The sequence below is a fragment of the Ranitomeya imitator genome, chromosome 5 (genome assembly GCF_032444005.1).
Source record: "Ranitomeya imitator isolate aRanImi1 chromosome 5, aRanImi1.pri, whole genome shotgun sequence".
Lineage (NCBI taxonomy): Eukaryota > Metazoa > Chordata > Amphibia > Anura > Dendrobatidae > Ranitomeya > Ranitomeya imitator.
In genome coordinates this window covers 56,774,788-56,797,104 of record NC_091286.1, presented here as the reverse complement: position 1 = coordinate 56,797,104, position 22,317 = coordinate 56,774,788, and the positions used below count along the sequence as shown (strand labels likewise).

General features: G+C 44.2%; 1 protein-coding gene across 2 annotated transcripts in view; it reads left to right on the top strand.

The window, feature by feature from the left end:
* VPS54 (VPS54 subunit of GARP complex) overlaps positions 1–22,317 on the top strand; it is a 92,007-nt gene that overhangs the window by 706 nt on the left and 68,984 nt on the right. For both annotated transcript variants that reach the window (XM_069768701.1, XM_069768702.1), the window contains exons 2-4: positions 15,014–15,167; positions 16,843–17,084; positions 17,720–17,795. In XM_069768701.1, coding sequence (XP_069624802.1) covers positions 15,023–15,167; positions 16,843–17,084; positions 17,720–17,795 — 463 coding nt within the window. In that variant the 5' untranslated portion in view covers positions 15,014–15,022. The remainder of the gene's footprint in view (positions 1–15,013; positions 15,168–16,842; positions 17,085–17,719; positions 17,796–22,317) is intronic.

Here is a 22,317-nt window from a genome sequence, read left to right as displayed (position 1 = left end):
CGATGTTTGTGTCTAATTAAAGGCTGCTCCTTTATTAACAAGTTATGTTTTGCTTCACTTCCCCTCCCCGGGTCCAGCCCTGAACCTCTGCTACTGCTCCTGGAGTTTTCGGCTGCAGTAGTGATGTCACGTTGAAAGCGTCGGAGCCTCTAAATTCACTTATTTGCAGCAATCTCTACATGGGAGCAGCAGCGGAGTACAAACGCTGGACCCGGGGAGGGGGGTAATGCACAGTTTGGTTTTATAAAAAGAAACAAACTGCAGCCAGGACCTGGCCATACACCAGAATGCTGACAATCTTTCGCCCGGCTGACGGTTATCCCCCTCCCGGCTGATTGTACACACCCAGTCATGCTGGAAAATACAATTGTATTGAGTGTTGCCAATCAGAAACATTATAGAACCAAAGAAGAAAAACTGATTTTCCAGCACATCCATCTATAAAACTCATCTTTTTTTAGAAATTCACTTAAAAACAGGAGGGTCCATCAAGTGGATAAAACCTTACACCTTATTCCTATGACTAAGGGAGTAGCATACGCCAGAAACGCGTAAGGTTTTATCTTCATGATAGGTCCTCCTGGTTTTAAACGAAATTCTAATTGAAAGATTAATTTTATGGACGGAAGTGTTGGAAAATCCTTTTTTGTTCTTCGGTTCTACTGTAGCTGAGCTTCCCCAGCAGGCATTGGCACCCATCCATCCACTCTCTGTGTGTCCCAAACAATATTGGTGTGGTGAGCTTCTTTATTTATTTATTTTTATAATAAGCAACATTGTACGTCCATTGATAAATTGTAGCAAACAATCAGCTGAGCTTGTGTTGAGATTCCTTCGGGTCAGTTCTTTTCTGTGGTCAGAAGTCCCATATTTCTGGTAACGGTGCTAGTTCTAGATGTCGGAGGTGTGTGCGGTCACGCGGGTATTTTAGATTTACCGCTGATTTGTCCAGTTTCTGCCTTCATGGTTCAAAAATATTTATTAATGCGTTGTCCTGGCCTCTAATATTGATTGCACATTAGCTCCTCTTTTGCATAGGAGCTGTTCTGCAGCTCTCAGCAGCGGCCATTGCACTGAGCTGTGCTGCTCCATTCAGTGTTTATAGGGTCATTCTATGTCTACTGCTGGAGGGAATAACAGCAGATCGGTGCAAGTAGCGGCTGTCGGATGTCCGCCAATCTGGTACTGATTACCTATGCTAAAGGCACGGTCAGGCGGCCATATAAATCAGAACGAGATTGGACCGCAATGCTCGGACTGGCCAGCTGCTCTCCTGACCTGAGCGTGACGGGTGCATAGAAATATATAAAGCCGTCACCCTCGGGTCGGAAAAGCCGCCGGCCAGTCCGTACATTGTGTTCCAATCTCGCTCCCATTTATACTGTCATCTGACTTTGCTTTAAGGATAGGTCATCAATGTTACATGCCCTGACATCCCCTTTAAATAAACACCAAGATAATTCCTTAGGGGTTGGAGCTATGCTTTTTTTAAATCTAATGTTCTGAAGCAAACAGCTCCTCTGCCAGGAGACAGGAGCAAGAAAATATACAAAAAGCCTATACGGATTGAAATCCCCAAATAGTTAATTTGGGCAGCATGGTGGCTCAGTGGTTAGCACTGCAGCCTTGCAGCGCTGGAGTCCAAGGACAATATCTGCAAGGAGTTAGCATGTTCTCCCCGTTTCCTCCGGGTTCTCCGGTTTCCTCCCACATTTCAAAGACATTCTGATAGGGAATTTAGATTGTGAGCCCCATTGGGGGCAGCGATGATAATGTGTGCAAACTGTAAAGCGCTGCGGAATATGTTGGCGCTATAGAAAAATAAAGATTATCATTATTATTATATTATTATCCAAACTTAGAAAGGGTCCCACATTGCGTCCTTTCTTTGCATGTTTTCGGTAGCTTCGTAGGCCAATTTCACCCGTGTATATTATGGGGGCATCTATTGTGGCCAAGTGTCTTTTAAAGGCAGTGTTGGTAAATGCTGAGAACTGTGAGTCTGGTGTATTTACGAGCTGGTGAGTGACAGCTTTCTGGCAGTGCTCAGTAGGGGCCATCAGTTTATTGTCCCTTTTAGTGCTGGGAAATCTCTATTGGGCTGCATTCACACATCCGTGTTACCATCATAGAGAAACTAACCAATTGTTTTGCCCAGGCGTCATTCTAGTTGCATCTGACATTTTTTTTTTTCATCTGTTTTTTTTCAGTGGACTGTCTTGACATTTTTTTATCCATTGACTCTTAGCAATGAATCAGTTAAAGAGGTTATCTGGGACTATTTTAATGTTTTGCTATTGGCCGAATAACTAACAGGTAGGTAGATGCCAACCATTTGTCTGTTCTGCCTGCTGCCGATCTTTGCCAGCACAGAGTGGTCACAGACTGCTACTGCCGGCGATTCTGCTGCTTCCTCTGACATCACGTAGACAGAGCAGCAGTTTCTGTACCGCTCAAATTGTTGATGGGGTATGACTGCCGACATCATGCTTATTGACCTCCAGCTCCCTGCGGCATAACTGTTAGAAGTTGGCTGTCAGTCAGCATGATATCGGAAGAAGAAGAGCTGCCCTGTTGATGTGGAGCAGCAGAATCGCCAGCAGTATTGGTCCATGAGTCGGCACTGGGTAGAACAGTCAGCAACTACCTGCCTGATAGTTCTTAGGCCCATAGTAAAAAAAATAGTCAAGGAAAAAAACGAATTAAACAGAGATGGAATTCTGAAGAACAAAGTCTGTCTTTAATGTGTCATCAGTTTTATACAGAAACCCATAGACTTTAATGGTCAAGTCTGAACCGCAGAACGGACGTACTCTGATTATCACAGACCGCACTCACGCTTTTAAAACAGATATGTGTCATGGATTAATGAAGCTCTGTGGCTCCGTGCGCTGCCTGACGGGAAAAACCAACCGCACAGCACACAGATGTGTGAACACCGCTTTAGGTGCAGCCTGTGTAACGTTACGCGGGCATTATACAGTCCGCTCGCCGGCTCTGCTGACGCCAAGTTTCTAAAGTAGCTTCTGCACCTTCTGTTGTTGGGTCACCGGAGCCATGCTTCCTCTGTAACTGCTATAGTATACGTGGGCACCAGAGATATGTATGATAATGGAAAGCGGAACACGGCGTGGTTTACCACAGGTCTCTGTAGACCACATATTCTGGAGGTGGATCACTAGATGACATATACATCGTATAACCTGTACTCACTTCTTGCATTGATGGCTCCTTTCTCTACAATCTTCTATATACATAATTGTCTAAGGGGTACTTCCGTCTGTCTGTCCTTCTGTCACGGTTATTCCTTCGCTGATTGGTCTCGGCAGCTGCCTGTCATGGCTGCCGCGACCAATCAGCGACGGCCACAGTCCGATTAGTCCCTCCCCTACTCCCCTGCACTCACTGCCCGGCGCCCGCTCCTTAATCCCCTCCACTCACCGCTCACACAGGGTTAATGGCAGCGGTAACGGCCCGCGGTGTAACGCGCTCCGTTACCACCGCTATTAACCCTGTGTGTCCCCAACTATTTACTATTGATGCTGCCAATGCAGCATCAACAGTAAAAATATGTCATGTTAAAAATAATAAAAAAAATCCACACAAAGAATTGACATGCTGCGGAATAAACAACGCAGCATTTCCGCTCGTTTTTTCCGCAGCATGTGCACTGCGGATTTTGTTTCCATAGGTTTACATGGTACTGTAAACTCAGGAAAAACTGCTGCGAGTCTGCAACAAAATCCGCAACGTGTGCTCATACCCTTATACTGTATGGAGAGATTAAGAGTGTAGAACACAGTGAGAAAACAGGCAAAGGAAGACACACAAAGATCGTGCTAAGCTTTCTAACAAGTCTTTTACCTCACTGCAGAGCTAGATTCACATTCAGAAATCTCAATACTGCTGTGTAATTTCATCCATGCTGCTCCTGTTTTTCTGTGTAATAACTAAGAAACAAAGAGCAGAAATCCTTCATGTCTCTGTGTTTTGTAAAGAAGAGATCATAACTGCTAGTCTCCTCTCACCAGCTCAGAGTCAATTGCAAATCAAGAAAAAGCCTGCAAAGATGAAAACGGGTGAAAATGCAGGATGCACGTCCTATTGTAGCCTGCAAAAGTGTTCTTCATGTATACATGTATACACACATGATAGCTTATTCTGAAAAGTTTCTTGAAAGACTAGTTCCCCCAAATGACAATCTAATTAATGTTGCTCAAATCATGGACAGCGCAAATCAGACGCAGCTGTCATTTCAGCCTGGTATGTTTTCCGCTGAAATGTTGCTAACAAACATTTTCGTTGGCATCTCCTCATCTTGCTCCCCTTGATTGTCAGCTGTTTCCTTACACACAAATGGAGAGACCTGTCACTCACAGAGAGTGAGGTGGGGAGTAGCCGCCGGCCTTTTAATATATGTTTCCCCAGTAAGTCCTGGGCGACTCTGCGACTTTTTGTAGCACGACTGATTGCATTTATGGTAACTATGTAGGTGCAGCTGCAGTCTAAGGCTATGTGCACACGTAGAATGGTCCACTGCGGATTTTTCCACACCGGATTTGATAAATCCGCATTGAAAATCCGCTGCGGTTTTTGCTGCGGATTTATCACGTTTTCTATTGCGGATTCCGCTGCTGATTTACATCTGCAGTTTTCTATTGGAGCAGATGTAAAAACGCTGCGGATTCCGCACAAAGAATTGACATGCTGCAGAAAATAAAACGCTGCGTTTCCGCACATTTTTTCCGCAGCATGGGCTCAGCGTTTTTTGTTTCCCATAGGTTTACATTGTACTGTAAACTCATGGGAAACTGCTGCGGATCCGCAGCAAAATCCGCATCGTGTGCACATACCCTAAAACAATGCATGGGTGGACTGCAGCTGCCACATAATTAATTCTTAAACCTTATATTCTGATGAACTGACAGTACAGAGTAGAAAGAAACAGAAAAGGTTTTTCTCTCCTGTATCAGGCAGGTGTAGGACATAAAAGAAGTCATTGCCTCCATTAGTACAGGGACACCAGCCTGCATGTTCTGTGCCCAGTGACACGTCAGCTTCTTGATTACACACCTCACTTGTTTGCTCAGCAGGTAACGCGTCTTTCTGCTTTCATTTTCTTTTCACTTTGGTTCTGAATTGTGGATGGTCTTAGAAGTAACATGCTGATTTGTTTTATTATTATTTTTTTTTATACTCCTGCTGTGGATTTTTTGATTTATTTAAATAGTCCAAAATGTTGTGGGAATTGGAGCTTCTATTGGCAGATGTGAGAGATGGAGTAGCATTGCACGCAGCACTGTTTTCTCCTTTTGTACGGTGGTATCCCTCATCAGGGTTGCCAACACAACAGTCCTAGGCAGCCTGTAAAAGTAGGCATTTTTTTTCCTCCTATCTCTAAAAGAAAAAAAAAATGATACATGTGATTTTTTTTTTTATTTTCGAAGCTGGAGAAACTTGTAAAGATTATTATACCTCTAATTATCATCCATTTACAGTGAATTTAGCTAATGTCTTCCTATCGGAATCACGGGCTGTAGACATAGACCACTTATGATTTATTAGTTTTCCAACATGTCCATAAAAAATATTGTTTGTCTGTGATATTTTGATAAGTTTTCCACAAATATAAAAAAAAATAAGTTGGTGGCTCTGTCCCATCACACGACTGATTTGCCGGGCCTTGTTCCTATCATGCGACTGATTTGCCGGGCCTTGTTCCTATCACGCGACTGATTTGCCAGGCCTTGTTTCCATCACGCGACTGATTTGCCGGGCCTTGTTCCCATCACGCGACTGATTTGCCGGCCCCTGTCCCATCACGCGACTGATTTGCCGGCCCCTGTCCCATCACGCGACTGATTTGCCCGCCCCTGTCCCATCACGCGACTGATTTGCCGGCCCCTGTCTTATCACGCGACTGATTTGCCAGCCCCTGTCGCATCACGCGACTGATTTGGCGGGCTTTGTTTCCATCACGCGCCTGATTTGCTGGGCCCTGATCCGCCGTGCTGCTTAAGGCTGCGTTGACTCGTTGCAGTTGTGGTGTGGGGGTTTTCTTTGTGCTGCAATTGCATCATTTTTGCAGCAATTTTTTTTTTTTGTGTGGTAAAAAAGAACATTGTGGCCAAAACATGTGAACACAGTTTACAGTAAAAATTCAGAATGTTCTAAAACCTCTCCTTTAGACAAACGTCCTTTAGAAAAGCTGTGGCTATTGAAAACCCAACAATCCCTAAAGTAAGGGACTATTTTGGCCATTCTTTTTGAATGAGTAGAATTCCTCTACAGGACGCACCTTCCAGCTCTGGTTTTGTAGCCCTTGAGATCGTGCTTTGGAGTATTACACAGTGTATATTAGGACGTTTAAACATTACTTGGTGGTTTTGCTGTATTATGTGAAACTTCAGAAACAGACTCATGATCTGACCACAATTTCATCACATATAACTACATGCACAGCTCTCCATGCTGCACAGACTTGTGTTAGTTCTTATATAGTAGAGACAACAGTTAAAGGGGTTGTCCAGGTTTGTGATGATAGTCTGCAATCACTGTTTATGCAGACTACTGAATCCTCACAGCGCATGCATCGCACTCTGTCCGAATTCTCTGGTTCCGGTGATGAGTAGTGCTATGCATACTTCCAGCCACATTCCAACTAGACCTGTTACCGCCTCGCTCAATACAAGTGAATAGAGTGATGCTCTGCACGACTAGTCGTCATGTTGCTGTAAGAATGCACATCGCATTCCATGATCCTGGGCTTCAGATTTGATGCGTTGATGGAGCCACTAAATCCATTTTCAGGTTCTTGTGCTTTTACCATCTGTGTTTTATCTGTTTTTCTAGTATGCAAAAAAAACACAATAAAAGCTTTGTCCAATCAGCTATTCAGTGAGAACCATCTGTAGCTGTCTTTTCTTTTTTGTAGTCTCGTTCATTTGAATGGAGTTCTGTCCCCTGTCTCTATATTCTTAGGGCATGTCCGCCCTATGTCTTTTTTTTTTTTTTTTTAGGACGGTCTGCTCCAAAACTTGTCTGATAACGCTCTTAAAAAACCATAAATAAATAAAAGGAATAAACATGCATTGCAATATCAAAGACAAGGGACACAAAGCACGACAGCGTTTTGCTCGCATGCACATACCTTTATGTGGATCACTGGTCAGCAAAAAAAAAAACCTGACGTGTGAAAATCCCTATAGAATGTAATGTGTCAGAGGAAAAACCTGACAGCTCACATACAATAGAGCGAACGTGTGACGCCTAAGGCCTCATTCACACATCAGATTTTCTCATCCAAGTGCTATCCGTGAAAAAATACCGTATAATCTATAGTGATGAGGCCGTTCACATATCTGTGTATCCAGAGACATGTCCAATATTAATCCGAGTGTCGGCACAAAATCGACAACGCAAGTCTGGGGGTCTGTAAAAAAGAAAAAAAAAAAAAAACAGGCTCAGATGCCAGTCATGTGCTTACTGTTTTTCATGGTCTGCTGGATAGGATAAGGTGGGGAAAGTATTTTTTTTTCTGATCTGGGGAAAACTGGTGAAACTTTGACCAAACTCTGATGAAACTGATATAGAGAAAACTCTGATGAGACTCGGACTGATTCTCTTGTGTGATAAAGTCAATGAAGTCTGAATGAGCCCTAATACTTGGAACCGACCAGTGTATGAAGAATCATCCGTCTGTTGTGCAGGAAAAAAAACTGCATGAAAAAAATGATTTTTAATTTGTTGATCGTTCTTTTACATCTATGTGTCGTTCCTATGTTCGCCTTTGACATCGCTATGACTTTTTTGTTTTTTACCTCCAAAAATGAAAATTTTTATATGGTTTCCCGTGTAATTTTGGCAATCAGCGTGTTATAACCTATGCCGTACCACGTCAGTATGGCGTCTGTTTTAGGCACGCAATGAATTCTATGGGCGTGTGTCCCCTAAAGTCAGAAAAGGTTAAAGTGAATCTGTCACAAAGTAGCCTCTGATTCCCAGTAAGGCTACTTCACATTTCCGTCTTTTGCAGACCGTCACAATGCGTCGTTCTGTGGAAAAAACGCATCCTGAAAAGTTGCCCGCAGGATGCGTTTTTTTTTTCACATAGACTTGTATTACTGACGCATCGCGACGTATGGACACACGTTCCATACGTCGTGCACTGGATGCGTCGGTATTTGGAGGGCCGTCGTATCGAAAAAACGTTCAAGGGAATGTTTTTTTTCGTACGTGGTCTCCTGCATTTTTTTACTGCGCATGCGCAGCTGGAACTCCATCCCCTCCTCCCTTGGACTTTACGATGGGCAACGGAGTTGTTGAAACACTGCGTCCGCTGCTCACGTCACTCACAAATTCACAAACTTCCGTCGGTACATCGCGCCGACGCTTGGTGACGACCGAGTACTGACGAAAATGTGAAAGAAGCCTTAGCGATCACTTTCAGGGCTGCATGCTGGCAGATCCACCAGCTCACTGTATTTCCAAATAGCTGGCGGGGACGTCTCTCTCGTAAATGATGTCGCTGGCGCTCATAGGGGCGAGCTTACATGATTACGAGGAGGATTAGTCCTGGGTGATCAATGATTCCCCCTCACCGCTTTCCTTTCAACTAGTCAACCACTAATTTGTAAAGTGTAATTTAATTTTATAATATTTCAGCAATCGCTAACCTACGCTTTAAGGGGCTTGACAAAACAGAGAGAAAGGAGTATAACGGGTATAAACTATTTATTATGGTATCAAAAAGAAGTCATACATAGTAAAAAAGATTACATTACACATATAAATACCAATAAAGTGCACAAGGATGGTGAGAGAAAAACAGGTATCCACCGGTGTGTAATATGCCCCTAAAAATATAACCAGTCTGACATAGTCAGAATGCTGGTAATAGCAGAGCGGCAAGTCACCGCTATAGTAATGGATCAAGTATCTATATATATATATTGTTTGCGCAGGACTTACCGCAAATATGCAGGGCAAAAAGACACACCGAGCTGGAGCCAGAATGGAATAAAAAAAAACCCGATGCGCGTTTCGCTTGGAAATATGCTGCTTTCTCAAGAAGCTGGCTCCAGCTCGGTGTGTCTTTTTGCCCTGCATATTTGCGGTAAGTCCTGCGCAAACAATATATATAGATACTTGATCCTTTACTATAGCGGTGACTTGCCGCTCTATTACCAGCATTCTGACTGTCAGACTGGTTATATTTTTAGGGGCATATTACACACCGGTGGATACCTGTTTTTCTCTCACCATCCTTGTGCACTTTATTGGTATTTATATGTGTAATGTAATCTTTTTTACTATGTATGACTTCTTTTTGATACCATAATAAATAGTTTATACCCGTTATACTCCTTTCTCTCCGTGGTGTTTAGCTCTAGTATGGAGTGGGTTGCCTTGATTCCAGGCTTTGGGCTCTCTTTCACTATTTAGTGTTAACAGCCCAGTTTTTCCTCTTATTAATATGTGGTCTAGTTTTGTTATAGGCATTAAGGGGCTTGTTGGAGTAAAGTTTTCTATACAACCATGTTGGCGGTTTATGGGGTCACGGTCAGGTTCCCTTTAACCCCAAGCTGTCAGTATAAACTAAGAACATGGCCTTGTAGGGGATCTTGCACCTATAGCCTGCTAATCGCTGCCTCCGTTCTCCCTTGGTGTAGCCAAAAGTCTCAGTGCATTGGTCTGCCCGCTGTTTACCCATGTCCGCCGGCCAGTCCGTGCCTTGCGCTCCTATCTCGTTCCCATTTATATGGCCGTCTGACTGCGCCCTTATATTGAGAACAGCTGATTGATGGGGATGTTGGACTGATCTGATGTTGATGACCTGTCCTATACGTCATCAATACCATTGTAATGGACAACCCCTTTAACTCCTACTGAACAAACTTGTAAAAATCATCATGTCTGTCACTACATTATGTTGCCTAGAAGTTTGAACCCAACCAGTGGATTACTATTCAGCTCTATTAAATGTGTAATTAAATGACTCCTCTGCCAAGTCATCCTGCTGGTGTCACTCAAGTTCTGCCTGTCCTACATTTCCAATGTACTCATCAGTTTAATTAGTGGTGCACATTGTATAAATGCCGCCATTACAGTGATAATTGCGTGACGGATGATCATAACTATGTGCAGGAGCTTCCTGGTTAGTCCCAGGTACAAACATGGCGTTTTTCTGACATGTAAAGACAATGGACATTCACTTTAAGGTTGTGTATTTGATGCAGATTTCCAGCACGGATTTGTGTGCATAAAATCCGCATCGCAATACAGTACCAGTTAAGTAGATAAAAAGAAAATTTCTTTGCAGATTTTGGCATGAAGTGCAGATTTTAAGTTCTGTATGGTGTCAACTTTGTGTCCTGAATTCAGAAAAGATTTCACCATTTGCAATGGAAAGGGCAATCTGCAGCAAAATCTGCAGCGAAATCCGCATGCAACGGGAGTGGGTTTTACTGCAGATACGCTGCTGAAAAATTGCAACAAGCACGCTGCGTGTGAACTTATGTTAAATATTTTCTTGCACATTTTCCTCTGGTCATGCAGGATTTCTTTCTGAAGCTGATCACTTTCTTATGAAATCCTGGCTTTTGGCTTTGTGGCATGCTGACAGTGTAGTAGAGGACAGAACTTCCTATCGTTACATGTACTGACATGGTGGTCACCCGGACTGGAAGGTAAAGGATACCTACATCATCAATGTTTAGGGCACTTCTTTAGGATACAGTTATATGAAAAAGTTTGGGTACCCCTATTAATCTTAAGTTTAATGTTTTATAAAAATTGTTTTTTTGCAACAGTTATTTGTTTAATATATCTAATAACTGTTGGACACAGTAATGTGTCTGCCTTGAAATGAGGTTTATTGTACTAACAGAAAATGTGCAATCTGCATTCAAACAAAATTTGACAAGTGAATAACTCATCCCCGCACCAGTCACTTATGATATGCAGTTATATGAAAAAGTTTGGGCACCCCCAAGATGATGCTGTGCCCATGTTCTCCTGCTCTGGGATCTGCACTAATCACATTAGTGATCTGCCATTAATGTCTGGCAGGGGCCTTCCAGTAGCTACTGCTGCCCCCATACAGGTGACACCGTGTATATCGGACCATGTTGTGTCCTGTGGGCATCGCTGGGCGGTTTTTGTCCGAGTCGTTCTCTGTACACACAAAGGACACTTGTGTTCAGTGAAATATCCGTCACTTTCTGACCTTTTCTTCTGTGTTCGGCTCTGATGTCACAAGTATTGCAGCTGTCTAATCTGTGCATACAAGACTTTCTAGCTGAACGCTGTTTTCTTTGTTTTCCTGTGCAGACCTTGCCACTAACATTTCTATTTACATCGGTTTATATTAATTCAATAAAATAACCTTTGACCCAAGGCTTCTCCAGCCAAAAGTCATTTCTCCTAACTCTACCATGAATGAAAGCTTAGCTGAAGATGCATTTTTATCTGAACTGGGCAAGAAAAATGTAAGCCACTACCAGACCCCTGTGGAACTATAGATCGGGCATGTTGAATCCCAGCATGCTCAATCCTTCTTAATCCACCAGCTAACTAAATGAATTCCCGATCCCTAGACTACAGCTCAGGGATCGAATGTACCGGAGACTCGGGAGGCAGATCTGGTATCTCCGTAGTATTTAATGAAATTAAAATGAAGTCCGAGATAGCAATGCCTGGAGTTACCACTCTGGATGGCTCTGAGCAGTGAGACCGGCCTGTATAATTTTGGCTTCTTTTGTGATCCACGGTAGCGGCAACCCGTAATTTCATGTCACTCTCCGTTCACATCTTATAATGTGAACTCCACACACCAGTCACACAAGACGTCAGACGCAGGTCTGGGATGAGACGACGTAGCTCCTGCACGCCGCTCTTTTATGAATAAGTCTAGCGACATGACCAAAAGCATTTGTGACTGTGCAACTGTTTTAGGGCAATTTTGCAGTAAAAAGCAACCAAATTCCAGAAATGTCATACATGTGGGCACAAAGTCACTGTACATGCAATCTGCGTCCTGTGGCCAAAAACCTAATTCCCATTGACAATCATTACATCTTGATGTTGCATGACACGGCGCCATGTTGCTTTTGTAATGAATGAATGGCGCTGTGCTGCAATACCACTCCCATCCTGCCAACAGGTGCGGCATGGATTTTAGAAAAAGGCAGCCAGGTTGTCAGTAATAATAGATCTGATGTGTCGGGCATGTCATCAGAACTGTGTGAGGGGCCGTGAGACTGTTTCTACATCAGCCCCCTGTTTTCTTTATGCATTGTTTGTAACAAAGAAGTCAAATTGCTTAGCAATTGTAGAGAGGAGTCAGTCAGCCATAATCACACACAGCTCCCATAACGTGCCGATGCTGTCTATGGCGTCCAGCTGAGATCCCAACGATGGAAATGTCCAACACAGAACTGGAGCTGATAATAAAAGTTATATTAGTAAGTTCTCTACAATCATATTTACAAGTAGTTTTTTGGGAAGTAGATAATAACTCCTTTTTATAACTGCTGCACATCAGTGCGTATTTGTGCCCATGTCTGGGTGTGACCTAGGCTTCTATGCATATATGAAACTAGCTATTGAACCCGTTCTACGCCCAGGTGGCGAGCATTTATATTGGTATATGGTCTCCATCCTGGTATGTGCTGCTCCATCCTGCGTCCCCATCCTGTCATGTGCTGCACCCATTCTGCGCCCCCATCCTGTCAAGTGCTGCACCCATCCTGCGCCCCCATTCTGACATGTGCTGCTCCAATCCTGCGCCCCCATTCTGACATGTGCTGCTCCCATCCTGCGCCCCCATTCTGTCATGTGCTGCACCCATCCTGCATCCCCATCCTGTCATGTGCTGCACCCATCCTGCGTCCCCATCCTGTCATGTGCTGCACCCATCCTGCGTCCCCATCCTGTCATGTGCTGCACCCATCCTGCGTCCCCATCCTGTCATTTGCTGCTCCCATCCTGCGCCCCCATCCTGTCATGTGTTACTCCCATCCTGCGCCCCCGTTCTGTCATGTGCTGCTCCCATCCTGCGCCACCGTTCTGTCATGTGCTGCTCCCATTCTGCGCCCGTTCTGTCATGTGCTGCTTCCATCCTGCGCGACCGTTCTTTAATTTGCTGCTCCCATCCATATGCCCCATACGCTGCTCCATAAAGGTTTATGGCCCCCATAAGATGCTCCATGGTATATGCCCCCGTACACTGCTCCATTATGGTTTATGGCCCCCATAAGATGCTCCATAGTGTATGCCCTGTACACTGTTCCATAAAGGTTTAGGGCCCCCATAAGATGCTCCATGGTATATGCCCCCGTACACTGCTCCATTATGGTTTATGGCCCCATAAGATGCTCCATACTCTATGCCCCCCTACACTGCTCCATTATGGATGATGGCCCCCTTAACATGCTCCATTCTATATGCCCCCGTACACTGCTCCATTATGGTTGATGGCCCCCTTAACATGCTCCATTCTATATGCCCCCGTACACTGCTCCATTATGGTTTATGGCCCCTTAACATGCTCCATTGTATATGCCCTGTGTGCTGCTGCTGCAATATATATAAAAAAATAACAAAAAAACAAAAACATACTCACCTATCGTCACTGGGCGCCGAGTGCTGGGGGGCCTGAGCAGGCGGGGACACCGGTGTGCTGTGGGGGTCAGGTGCCGGTATCGCCGCCAGCTCAGGCCCCCCAGCACTTACTATACTCACCTGTCTGTCCCGTTCCACCGCTGCGCGCCGCCATCTTCCTCTGGCTGTGACTGTTCAGTCAGAGGGTGGCGCCGGCGCGCATTAAGCGCGTCATCGCGCCCTCTGAACTGAAGGTCACAGGCCGAGGACCGGGAAGATGGCGGTGCGCAGCGCTGGAACGGAGGACAGGTGAATATAGCCGATACTCACCCTCCTGGCGGTCCCTGCTTCTCTGTTGGAGATTGCGGTGTGCGTTCAGTGTGAGGCCCAGACTGCGCCGGCGCTTGCGCAGTCTATAAAGGCTTCGGACAGAGTGACGCTTCCAGCGTTATATTATAGATAAGTGTGACTGTGTAGTTTCACTTTTTATGTGATCTACCATGTGTATGTGCATATATATATATTTATGTAAATATATATTTATTTATGTATACACATTATATATAATATCAGTAATGGGCAGAAGTTTTAGGCAGGTGTTGAACAATGCTGCAAAGTAAGAACGTTTTCATGTATGTGTTAATAATTCATTGTTAACATTCAACAAAATACAAAGTGAATAAACAAAAGAGAAATCAATATTTGGTGTGACTGCGCTTTGCATTACAAACAGCATCAGGTCTTCTAGGCACACAGTTATTGAAGAACCTCTGCAGGGAGGTTTTTCCAAACATCTTGGAGAACTAACTACAGATCTGGGGATTTCGCTTGTGTGCAAATCCTTCTGTCCCTTCATATAATGGCAGACAGACTCTGATGATGAGATCTGAGCTCTGTGGGGAGCCATATTGTCACCTCCAGGACTCCTGCAAAAACTTTGTGCAAGTGTAGATAGAAGAATTGATGCTGTTGTGAAGGTAAAGTTTAGTCTCCCTATTGATATATAATATGTATATATCTCAGTCTGTCCCTCCCCAGTTACTGAGTGGAATCTAATCCGCCTGTGTACTGAGGCCGCGGCACATGAATTATTCAGCCCCCGGTGTACTGTTACATGCCGCCTTGTGATGACTTTGCCATTCGTTGCATTAGGCTGCAGGAAGTAGACGTGTATTCTTACCACAATCCATGCTTGTGTAACATCCATTACAGAAATCATTGGCTGTGATGCATTTTATGGTTTGAGGGCTTAGATAATATTCTGAACCTTGACACTGTAAATTCATACAAATTTTTCATGATGCGATCACAAATGCGTAGAAATCTTTTTATAACAATTTAGATTGTCAGATTATTAGTATGAGACCATAAATTGCAACCAGTACATATTTTCCTTATTTTTTTTGCACAGCGTCTCTAGATGTATGTAATGGCATCGAGCCACAGCTCGTCAATAGTGCCTCGCTCAACCAGCAGCAAAGCTCTGTACAGAAAAGGCCTGGATCCTGCCCAGCAGTTAGGACTGGTACGCTCTCTTCCGGATGTTTGTCCCAAAGAGCCTACAGGTAAGAGTCCCGAGTCCCCGCGTGTCTGACCCATGTTATTCCGCATATTGTGCACTACTCGTTTTCAGCTGTTACTGACCGGCACAAAGGTCTCACCAATCCTCCACCTCAGCTAAAAGGTAGCCATAATATGTCCTGTCTATCTGGTCTCTGCTCCCTTCCCTCTGGTCGCTCTTTTGATGATGCAGTGTGGTCACATATCATGAAGGCCAGCGGTGCCTTCCTCTGCATATGATGGGACAATGGCCACCCAGATTGGAAGTGTGCGGATGATGGACAACTCCTATAACCCTCAGACTAGAAATAGCAAGAAACTTAGGTTTTGCACACTTTAAGTGGCTTTTACATTTTTGAAAATTTCTATTTTGGATTTGCATCTCAAAATAAGCTGTTAATTAGATAAAATGGAGACATCTTAAAGGAGAACACTCCTCTTTAAAGTTGCACTTTCTGATCTGACTCGGGCTCACACATCCATCCGAGAGAAACGGACCCAATTTTTTTTTCTCAGTTATCAATTATCCTAGTTGTATGGATTTTTTCTCATCCCCTTTGTTTCCACTGAGGTGGTGGACTGTTTTTTTTTTAACCATTGACTCTTAACAATGTAACTACAAATGGATGAAACTCGGATGGAGCTCTGAAGTACAAAGTCATTCTTCCTAGTTTCATCCGTGGCTTATGGATCCCCATAGACTTTGATGACCGAGTCTGATATGCTAAATGGATGAGAAAAGGACATGCCCTGAGGCTCACAGACCGGAGACTCGGACACATTTTTAAAACCAATATATGTATGAATCAATGAAATATATGGGTCTGGGTGCTGTCTGAGAAAAAAAAAGCAGACAGCACTAGCACCTGTCACATGGATGTGTAAATGGAACCTTAGTCAAATATTTTTTTTCACCAAAGTTCTTCACCCCAATCTCTGTAGTGCTGTTTACTTGTTGAAAAAACTGCAGCTGCATCCCCCTCCTCCCTGCCTTGGATTTCCTAGTTCACTAAACAGGGTGGTCACATACACACTGTATCTTGCTGCAAGCGTCCATAACGGAGTCACGCCGTGATGCCCAGTAGCCACACTATTTGGTTTGACAGTTATAGGCACTTTGGGAATCGCATTGGACGGATTCAGAGCAGCAACATTCAACGTGTGCAATCACCCATTTTTTAGGAGGAGGTCACCAAACTTGTGGGCAGATAAAGTGGATCTACAGGCTGCTGGTATGTGCGGAAGATGCTACCATCCTCTAGTGCAGGGTTTCTCAACTCCGGTCCTCAAGACCCCACAACAGGTCATGCTTTCAGGATTTCCTTAGTATTGCACAGGTGATAATCTCATCACCTGCTCAAGCATTAATTCCATCGCCTGTGCAATACTAAGGAAATCCTGAAAACATGACCTGTTGTGGGGTCTTGAGGACTGGAGTTGAGAAACACTGCTCTCGTGAGATATATTATAAAGTTTCATGAATTCCCATATACCTTTTGTTTAGTTTATACAGAAATAATATTATATAGAAACATTGTAGAATCACCAAATCATCTATAACAGTGCAGTGAAATTTCTTTATGGAATTGTGCGCTGTTGATTACCCGAGGAGTGATGTTGGTGTAATATGCAGTTGTACGTAGCATGTAACTCAGTTTGTGCTTCCTCTGTGTCACATAGGTGATTCTAAGAGTTTGTGTGATGAGCCGTCAGTGGTTGCCGATCAGCACAAGTGGACAATTTATCATTCCAAAGTGAACCTCCCAGCGGCATTAAATGACCCCCGACTGGCAAAACGGGAGTCTGACTTCTTTACGAAGACATGGGGCCAGGACTTTGTGGAAGTAGACGTCTTACCCTCATCCTACCTCCCACCCATCAACAAGGAACACTTTTCATCTTATATCCAGCAGACTAGCCTAGTAAGATTAACAGTTTCTTCTAAGGGTTTCCTAAACTTGCCAGAGGATACAGATTTCCCAAGGTCAGCAGCTTGGTGGTCAAATGATCTTGGGCTTGAACCGGTATCTAAAGTCAATGAAAGATCCTTAAAGGAGTTGTCCAGTACCTTTTATTAATGGCCTATCCTTAGGAGAAGTCATTAATATCAGACAGTGGGGGTGCAATACCCCGGCACCCCCCACCGATCAGCTTTTTCCATTGCTGGCGACAGCAGGTGCTGAACAGCATAGAGCCGTCAACTGTATAGTGGCCGCGGTCGGGTACTGCACTTCTGCCCTTCTGCCCCTCTTGGAATGACTAGTGGTGGACCTCCAGTACTGTGTTGTGGCCTCTATACAGTTTTGGAGCTGTGTAATTCCACCGCACAACTGATCACATCCAGCCAGCACTGAGAACAACTGATCGGTCGGGGTTCCGGGTGTCACACCTCCACCAATCTGATATTGATTATTTATCCTAAGGATACGCCATCAATATCAAGCATTGGACAAACGGTCACCTTCTGAATTCCAAACTATTGTCTGCAGTGTCATGGCTAATGAAACAAGAAGTGCATTATGAGGGTAAAAAAATGCCTGTTTTCTGTTCATTTCAGAGAGAAAGAAATCATGAAAGGTGGAAGTCGATATGTCCTCCAAAAGATGACTATAATAGGACTGCATTTTCACATGGTATGCCTCCATGAAGAAATGTGGTTACTGCCGAATGTCTCTTCTGTATATTATTTAGTTACATTAGCTCCATATTTATTTCTTGCAGCACAATTAATCTAATAATTAACATGCCTATACTCGTACACAAAGAATGTAGTGGTTTGATGGTGGGTGTACATCTTTACTGTTGTTGCGATTCTTATTTAACTTTTTGTTTTAACCTTTTTTTGAAAGGGGTATTCTCATCTGCAAGATCCTATCCCAATATGTAGTAGCTGTAATAACAACACAATTAGCAAATACCTCCAATTAGAAATGTAGTATAGTACTTCTGATAATCCATGTCTCTTACCTCATATGCAGGCCATTGCAGTAACTTACCGTATATACTCGAGTATAAGCCGACCCCAGTATAAGACTAGGCACCTAATTTTACCACAAAAAACTGGGAAAACTTATTGACTCAAGTATAAACCGGGTATGCATTGTCCCATCATCCCCATCCTGGTATGCATGGCTCCTCATCCCTATCCTGGTATGCATGGCTCCTCATCCCTATCCTGGTATGCATGGCTCCTCATCCCTATCCTGGTATGCATGGCTCCTCATCCCTATCCTGGTATGCATGGCTCCTCATCCCTATCCTGGTATGCATGACGCCTCATCCCTATCGTGGTATGCATGGCCCCATCCCTATCGTTGTATGCATGGCCCCATCCCTATCGTTGTATGCATGGCCCCATCCTTATCCTGCTATGGTTGGCCCCCATCAAAAAACATTAAAAAAATAAACCATTATACTTACCTTGTCTTGTTCCTGTGCCAGCAGCTGCTTTATGCTTGTAATCAGCGCATGGCAGAGACGTCATGCGCTGCTTACATGCAGAGCACAGCTGCTGGAATACTCACCACTCCGCACGCCGGGACTATGTGCGTGGAGGACAGTGAGTATTCATTGCTATTAAGTAGTGCACACAGTGTCAGCCACCGGGCTGTCACGTGTGCCGCTACTTAAGATAAGTGAATATGCACCTCTCTCCGCGCCCATGGGATTGGAGGGAGGTGAATATTCATTTCTCTTAAGTAGCGGGCATACATGATCACCCGGCTGCTTCGGCTGACACTCTGTGCCCTATTACAGAGAAATGAATATTCATTGCCAACACAGTGAATATTCATTTATTTTTAGCAGCGGGCACAGGCTTTAGCCACAGTTGGCTCCTGCCTCCTATGACCTGCTGCTCCACCACTGCTGCTCCCCCTCCATATTCTGGACACCTCACTCGAGTATCAGCCGAGGGGGCGTTTTCAGCACAATAAAAGTGTTGGAAAACTAGGCTTATACAGGTCCTTCTCAAAAAATTAGCATATAGTGTTAAATTTCATTATTTACCATAATGTAATGATTACAATTAAACTTTCATATATTATAGATTCATTATCCACCAACTGAAATTTGTCAGGTCTTTTATTGTTTTAATACTGATGATTTTGGCATACAACTCCTGATAACCCAAAAAACCTGTCTCAATAAATTAGCATATTTCACCCATCCAATCAAATAAAAGTGTTTTTTAATAACAAACCAATAAACCATCAAATAATAATGTTCAGTTATGCACTCAATACTTGGTCGGGAATCCTTTGGCAGAAATGACTGCTTCAATGCGGCGTGGCATGGAGGCAATCAGCCTGTGACACTGCTGAGATGTTATGGAGGCCCAGGATGCTTCAATAGCGGCCTTAAGCTCATCCAGAGTGTTGGGTCTTGCGTCTCTCAACTTTCTCTTCACAATATCCCACAGATTCTCTATGGGGTTCAGGTCAGGAGAGTTGGCAGGCCAATTGAGCACAGTAATACCATGGTCAGTAAACCATTTACCAGTGGTTTTGGCACTGTGAGCAGGTGCCAGGTCGTGCTGAAAAATGAAATCTTCATCTCCATAAAGCATTTCAGCCGATGGAAGCATGAAGTGTTCCAAAATCTCCTGATATCTAGCTGCATTGACCCTGCCCTTGATGAAACACAGTGGACCAACACCAGCAGCTGACATGGCACCCCACACCATCACTGACTGTGGGTACTTGACACTGGACTTCAGGCATTTTGGCATTTCCTTCTCCCCAGTCTTCCTCCAGACTCTGGCACCTTGATTTCCGAATGACATGCAAAATTTGCTTTCATCAGAAAAAAGTACTTGGGACCACTTAGCAACAGTCCAGTGCTGCTTCTCTGTAGCCCAGGTCAGGCGCCTCTGCCGCTGTTTATGGTTCAAAAGTGGCTTTACCTGGGGAATGCGGCACCTGTAGCCCATTTCCTGCACACGCCTGTGCACGGTGGCTCTGGATGTTTCCACACCAGACTCAGTCCACTGCTTCCTCAGGTTCCCCAAGGTCTGGAATCGGTCCTTCTCCACAATCTTCCTCAGGGTCCGGTCTCCTCTTCTCGTTGTACAGCGTTTTCTGCCACATTGTTTCCTTCCAACAGACTTACCATTGAGGTGCCTTGATACAGCACTCTGGGAACAGCCTATTTGTTGAGAAATTTCTTTCTGGGTCTTACCCTCTTGCTTGAGGGTGTCAATGATGGCCTTCTTGACATCTGTCAGGTCGCTAGTCTCAAGGTACCGTCACACATAGCGACGCTGCAGCGATACCGACAACGATCCGGATCGCTGCAGCGTCGCTGTTTGGTGGCTGGAGAGCTGTCACACAGACAGCTCTCCAGCGACCAACGATCCCGAGGTCCCCGGTAACCAGGGTAAACATCGGGTAACGAAGCGCAGGGCCGCGCTTAGTAACCCGATGTTTACCATCCTAAAAAGTAAAAAAACAAACGCTACATACTTACCTTCTGCTGTCTGTCCTCGGCGCTCTGCTTCTCTGGTCTGGCTGTGAGCGCCGGGCAGCCAGAAAGCAGAGCGGTGACGTCACCGCTCTGCTTTCCGGCTGACCGACGCTCACAGCCAGTACAGGAGGAGTGCAGAGCACAGCGCTGGAGGACAGACGGCTGTAGGTAAGTATGTAGTGTTTGTTTTTTTACTTTTAGGATGGTAACCAGGGTAAACATCGGGTTACTAAGCGCGGCCCTGCGCTTAGTTACCCGATGTTTACCCTGGTTACCAGCAAAGACATCGCTGAATCGGTGTCACACACGCCGATTCAGCGATGTCTACGGGGAGTCCAGCGACGAAATAAAGTTCTGGACTTTCTTCCCCGACCAGCGATCTCCCGGCAGGGGCCTGATCGCTGCTGCCTGTCACACTGGACGATATCGCTAGCGAGGACGCTGCAACGTCACGGATCGCTAGCGATATCGTCTAGTGTGACAGTACCTTTACCCATGATGGGGGTTTTGAGTAATGAACCAGGCAGGGAGTTTATAAAAGCCTCAGGTATCTTTTGCATGTGTTTAGAGTTAATTAGTTGATTCAGAAGATTAGGGTAATAGGTCGTTTAGAGAACCTTTTCTTGATATGCTAATTTAGTGAGACAGGTTTTTTGGGTTATCAGGAGTTGTATGCCAAAATCATCAGTATTAAAACAACAAAAGACCTGACAAATTTCAGTTGGTGGATAATGAATCTATAATATATGAAAGTTTAATTGTAATCATTACATTATGGTAAATAATGAAATTTAACACTATATGCTAATTTTTTGAGAAGGACCTGTACTTGAGTATATACGGTAGGTATCCATAGTTACAACCACTAGCAACTAACCTGTCACTATATAAGCAGTCATAAGCATGGATATCTAAGCTACTGCAATTCCCTGCACATGGGGTGAGTGACATAACTAATCAGGAGAACTACACTACATTTCTAATTGATGGTGTTTGCTGTTATTATTATACCTACTATGTATTGGGTTAGGATCTAGGAGATGGGAATATCCCTTTAGGTTCTGAGGGGATTTTAGGTCATAGATTTCAGTTTCTAGAACAGTCATGTAGCAGTTTAGTTCTGCGCAGTGCAGGAAGCAGAAAGCTGAGAGCAGCATGAACACCTTGGCACCTAGAGATCACACAATGCACAAGTTTTACACTTTTTTGTATCATTTTTTTTTAAATCTTCTTGACCATTTATTTTCCTACTAGCTGAAGAGCCAGGCGTTGCCTGGGCATAGTAAATATCTGTGGTTAGTTATAGCACCTCACTTCTCTTATTTTCCCCCTCACACCTCTCATTTTCCCCCTCACACCTCTCATTTTCTCCCTCACACCTCTCATTCCCCCCTAACACTTGTCATTTCGACCTCACATCTGTCATTTTCCGATCACTCCACTATTTTCCCTCGCACCTCTCATTTTGCACTCACACCTTTTCATTTTCACCTCACACCCCTCATTTTCACCTCAGTATATACATGTTTGTCATCTCCCTTATATATAGTATACACCTAGTACTGGAGTACTGTGTCCAGTTTTGGGCACCGGTGCTCAGGAAGGATATAATGGAACTAGAGAGAGTACAAAGGAGGGCAACAAAATTAATAAAGGGGATGGGAGATCTACAATACCCAGATAGATTAGCGA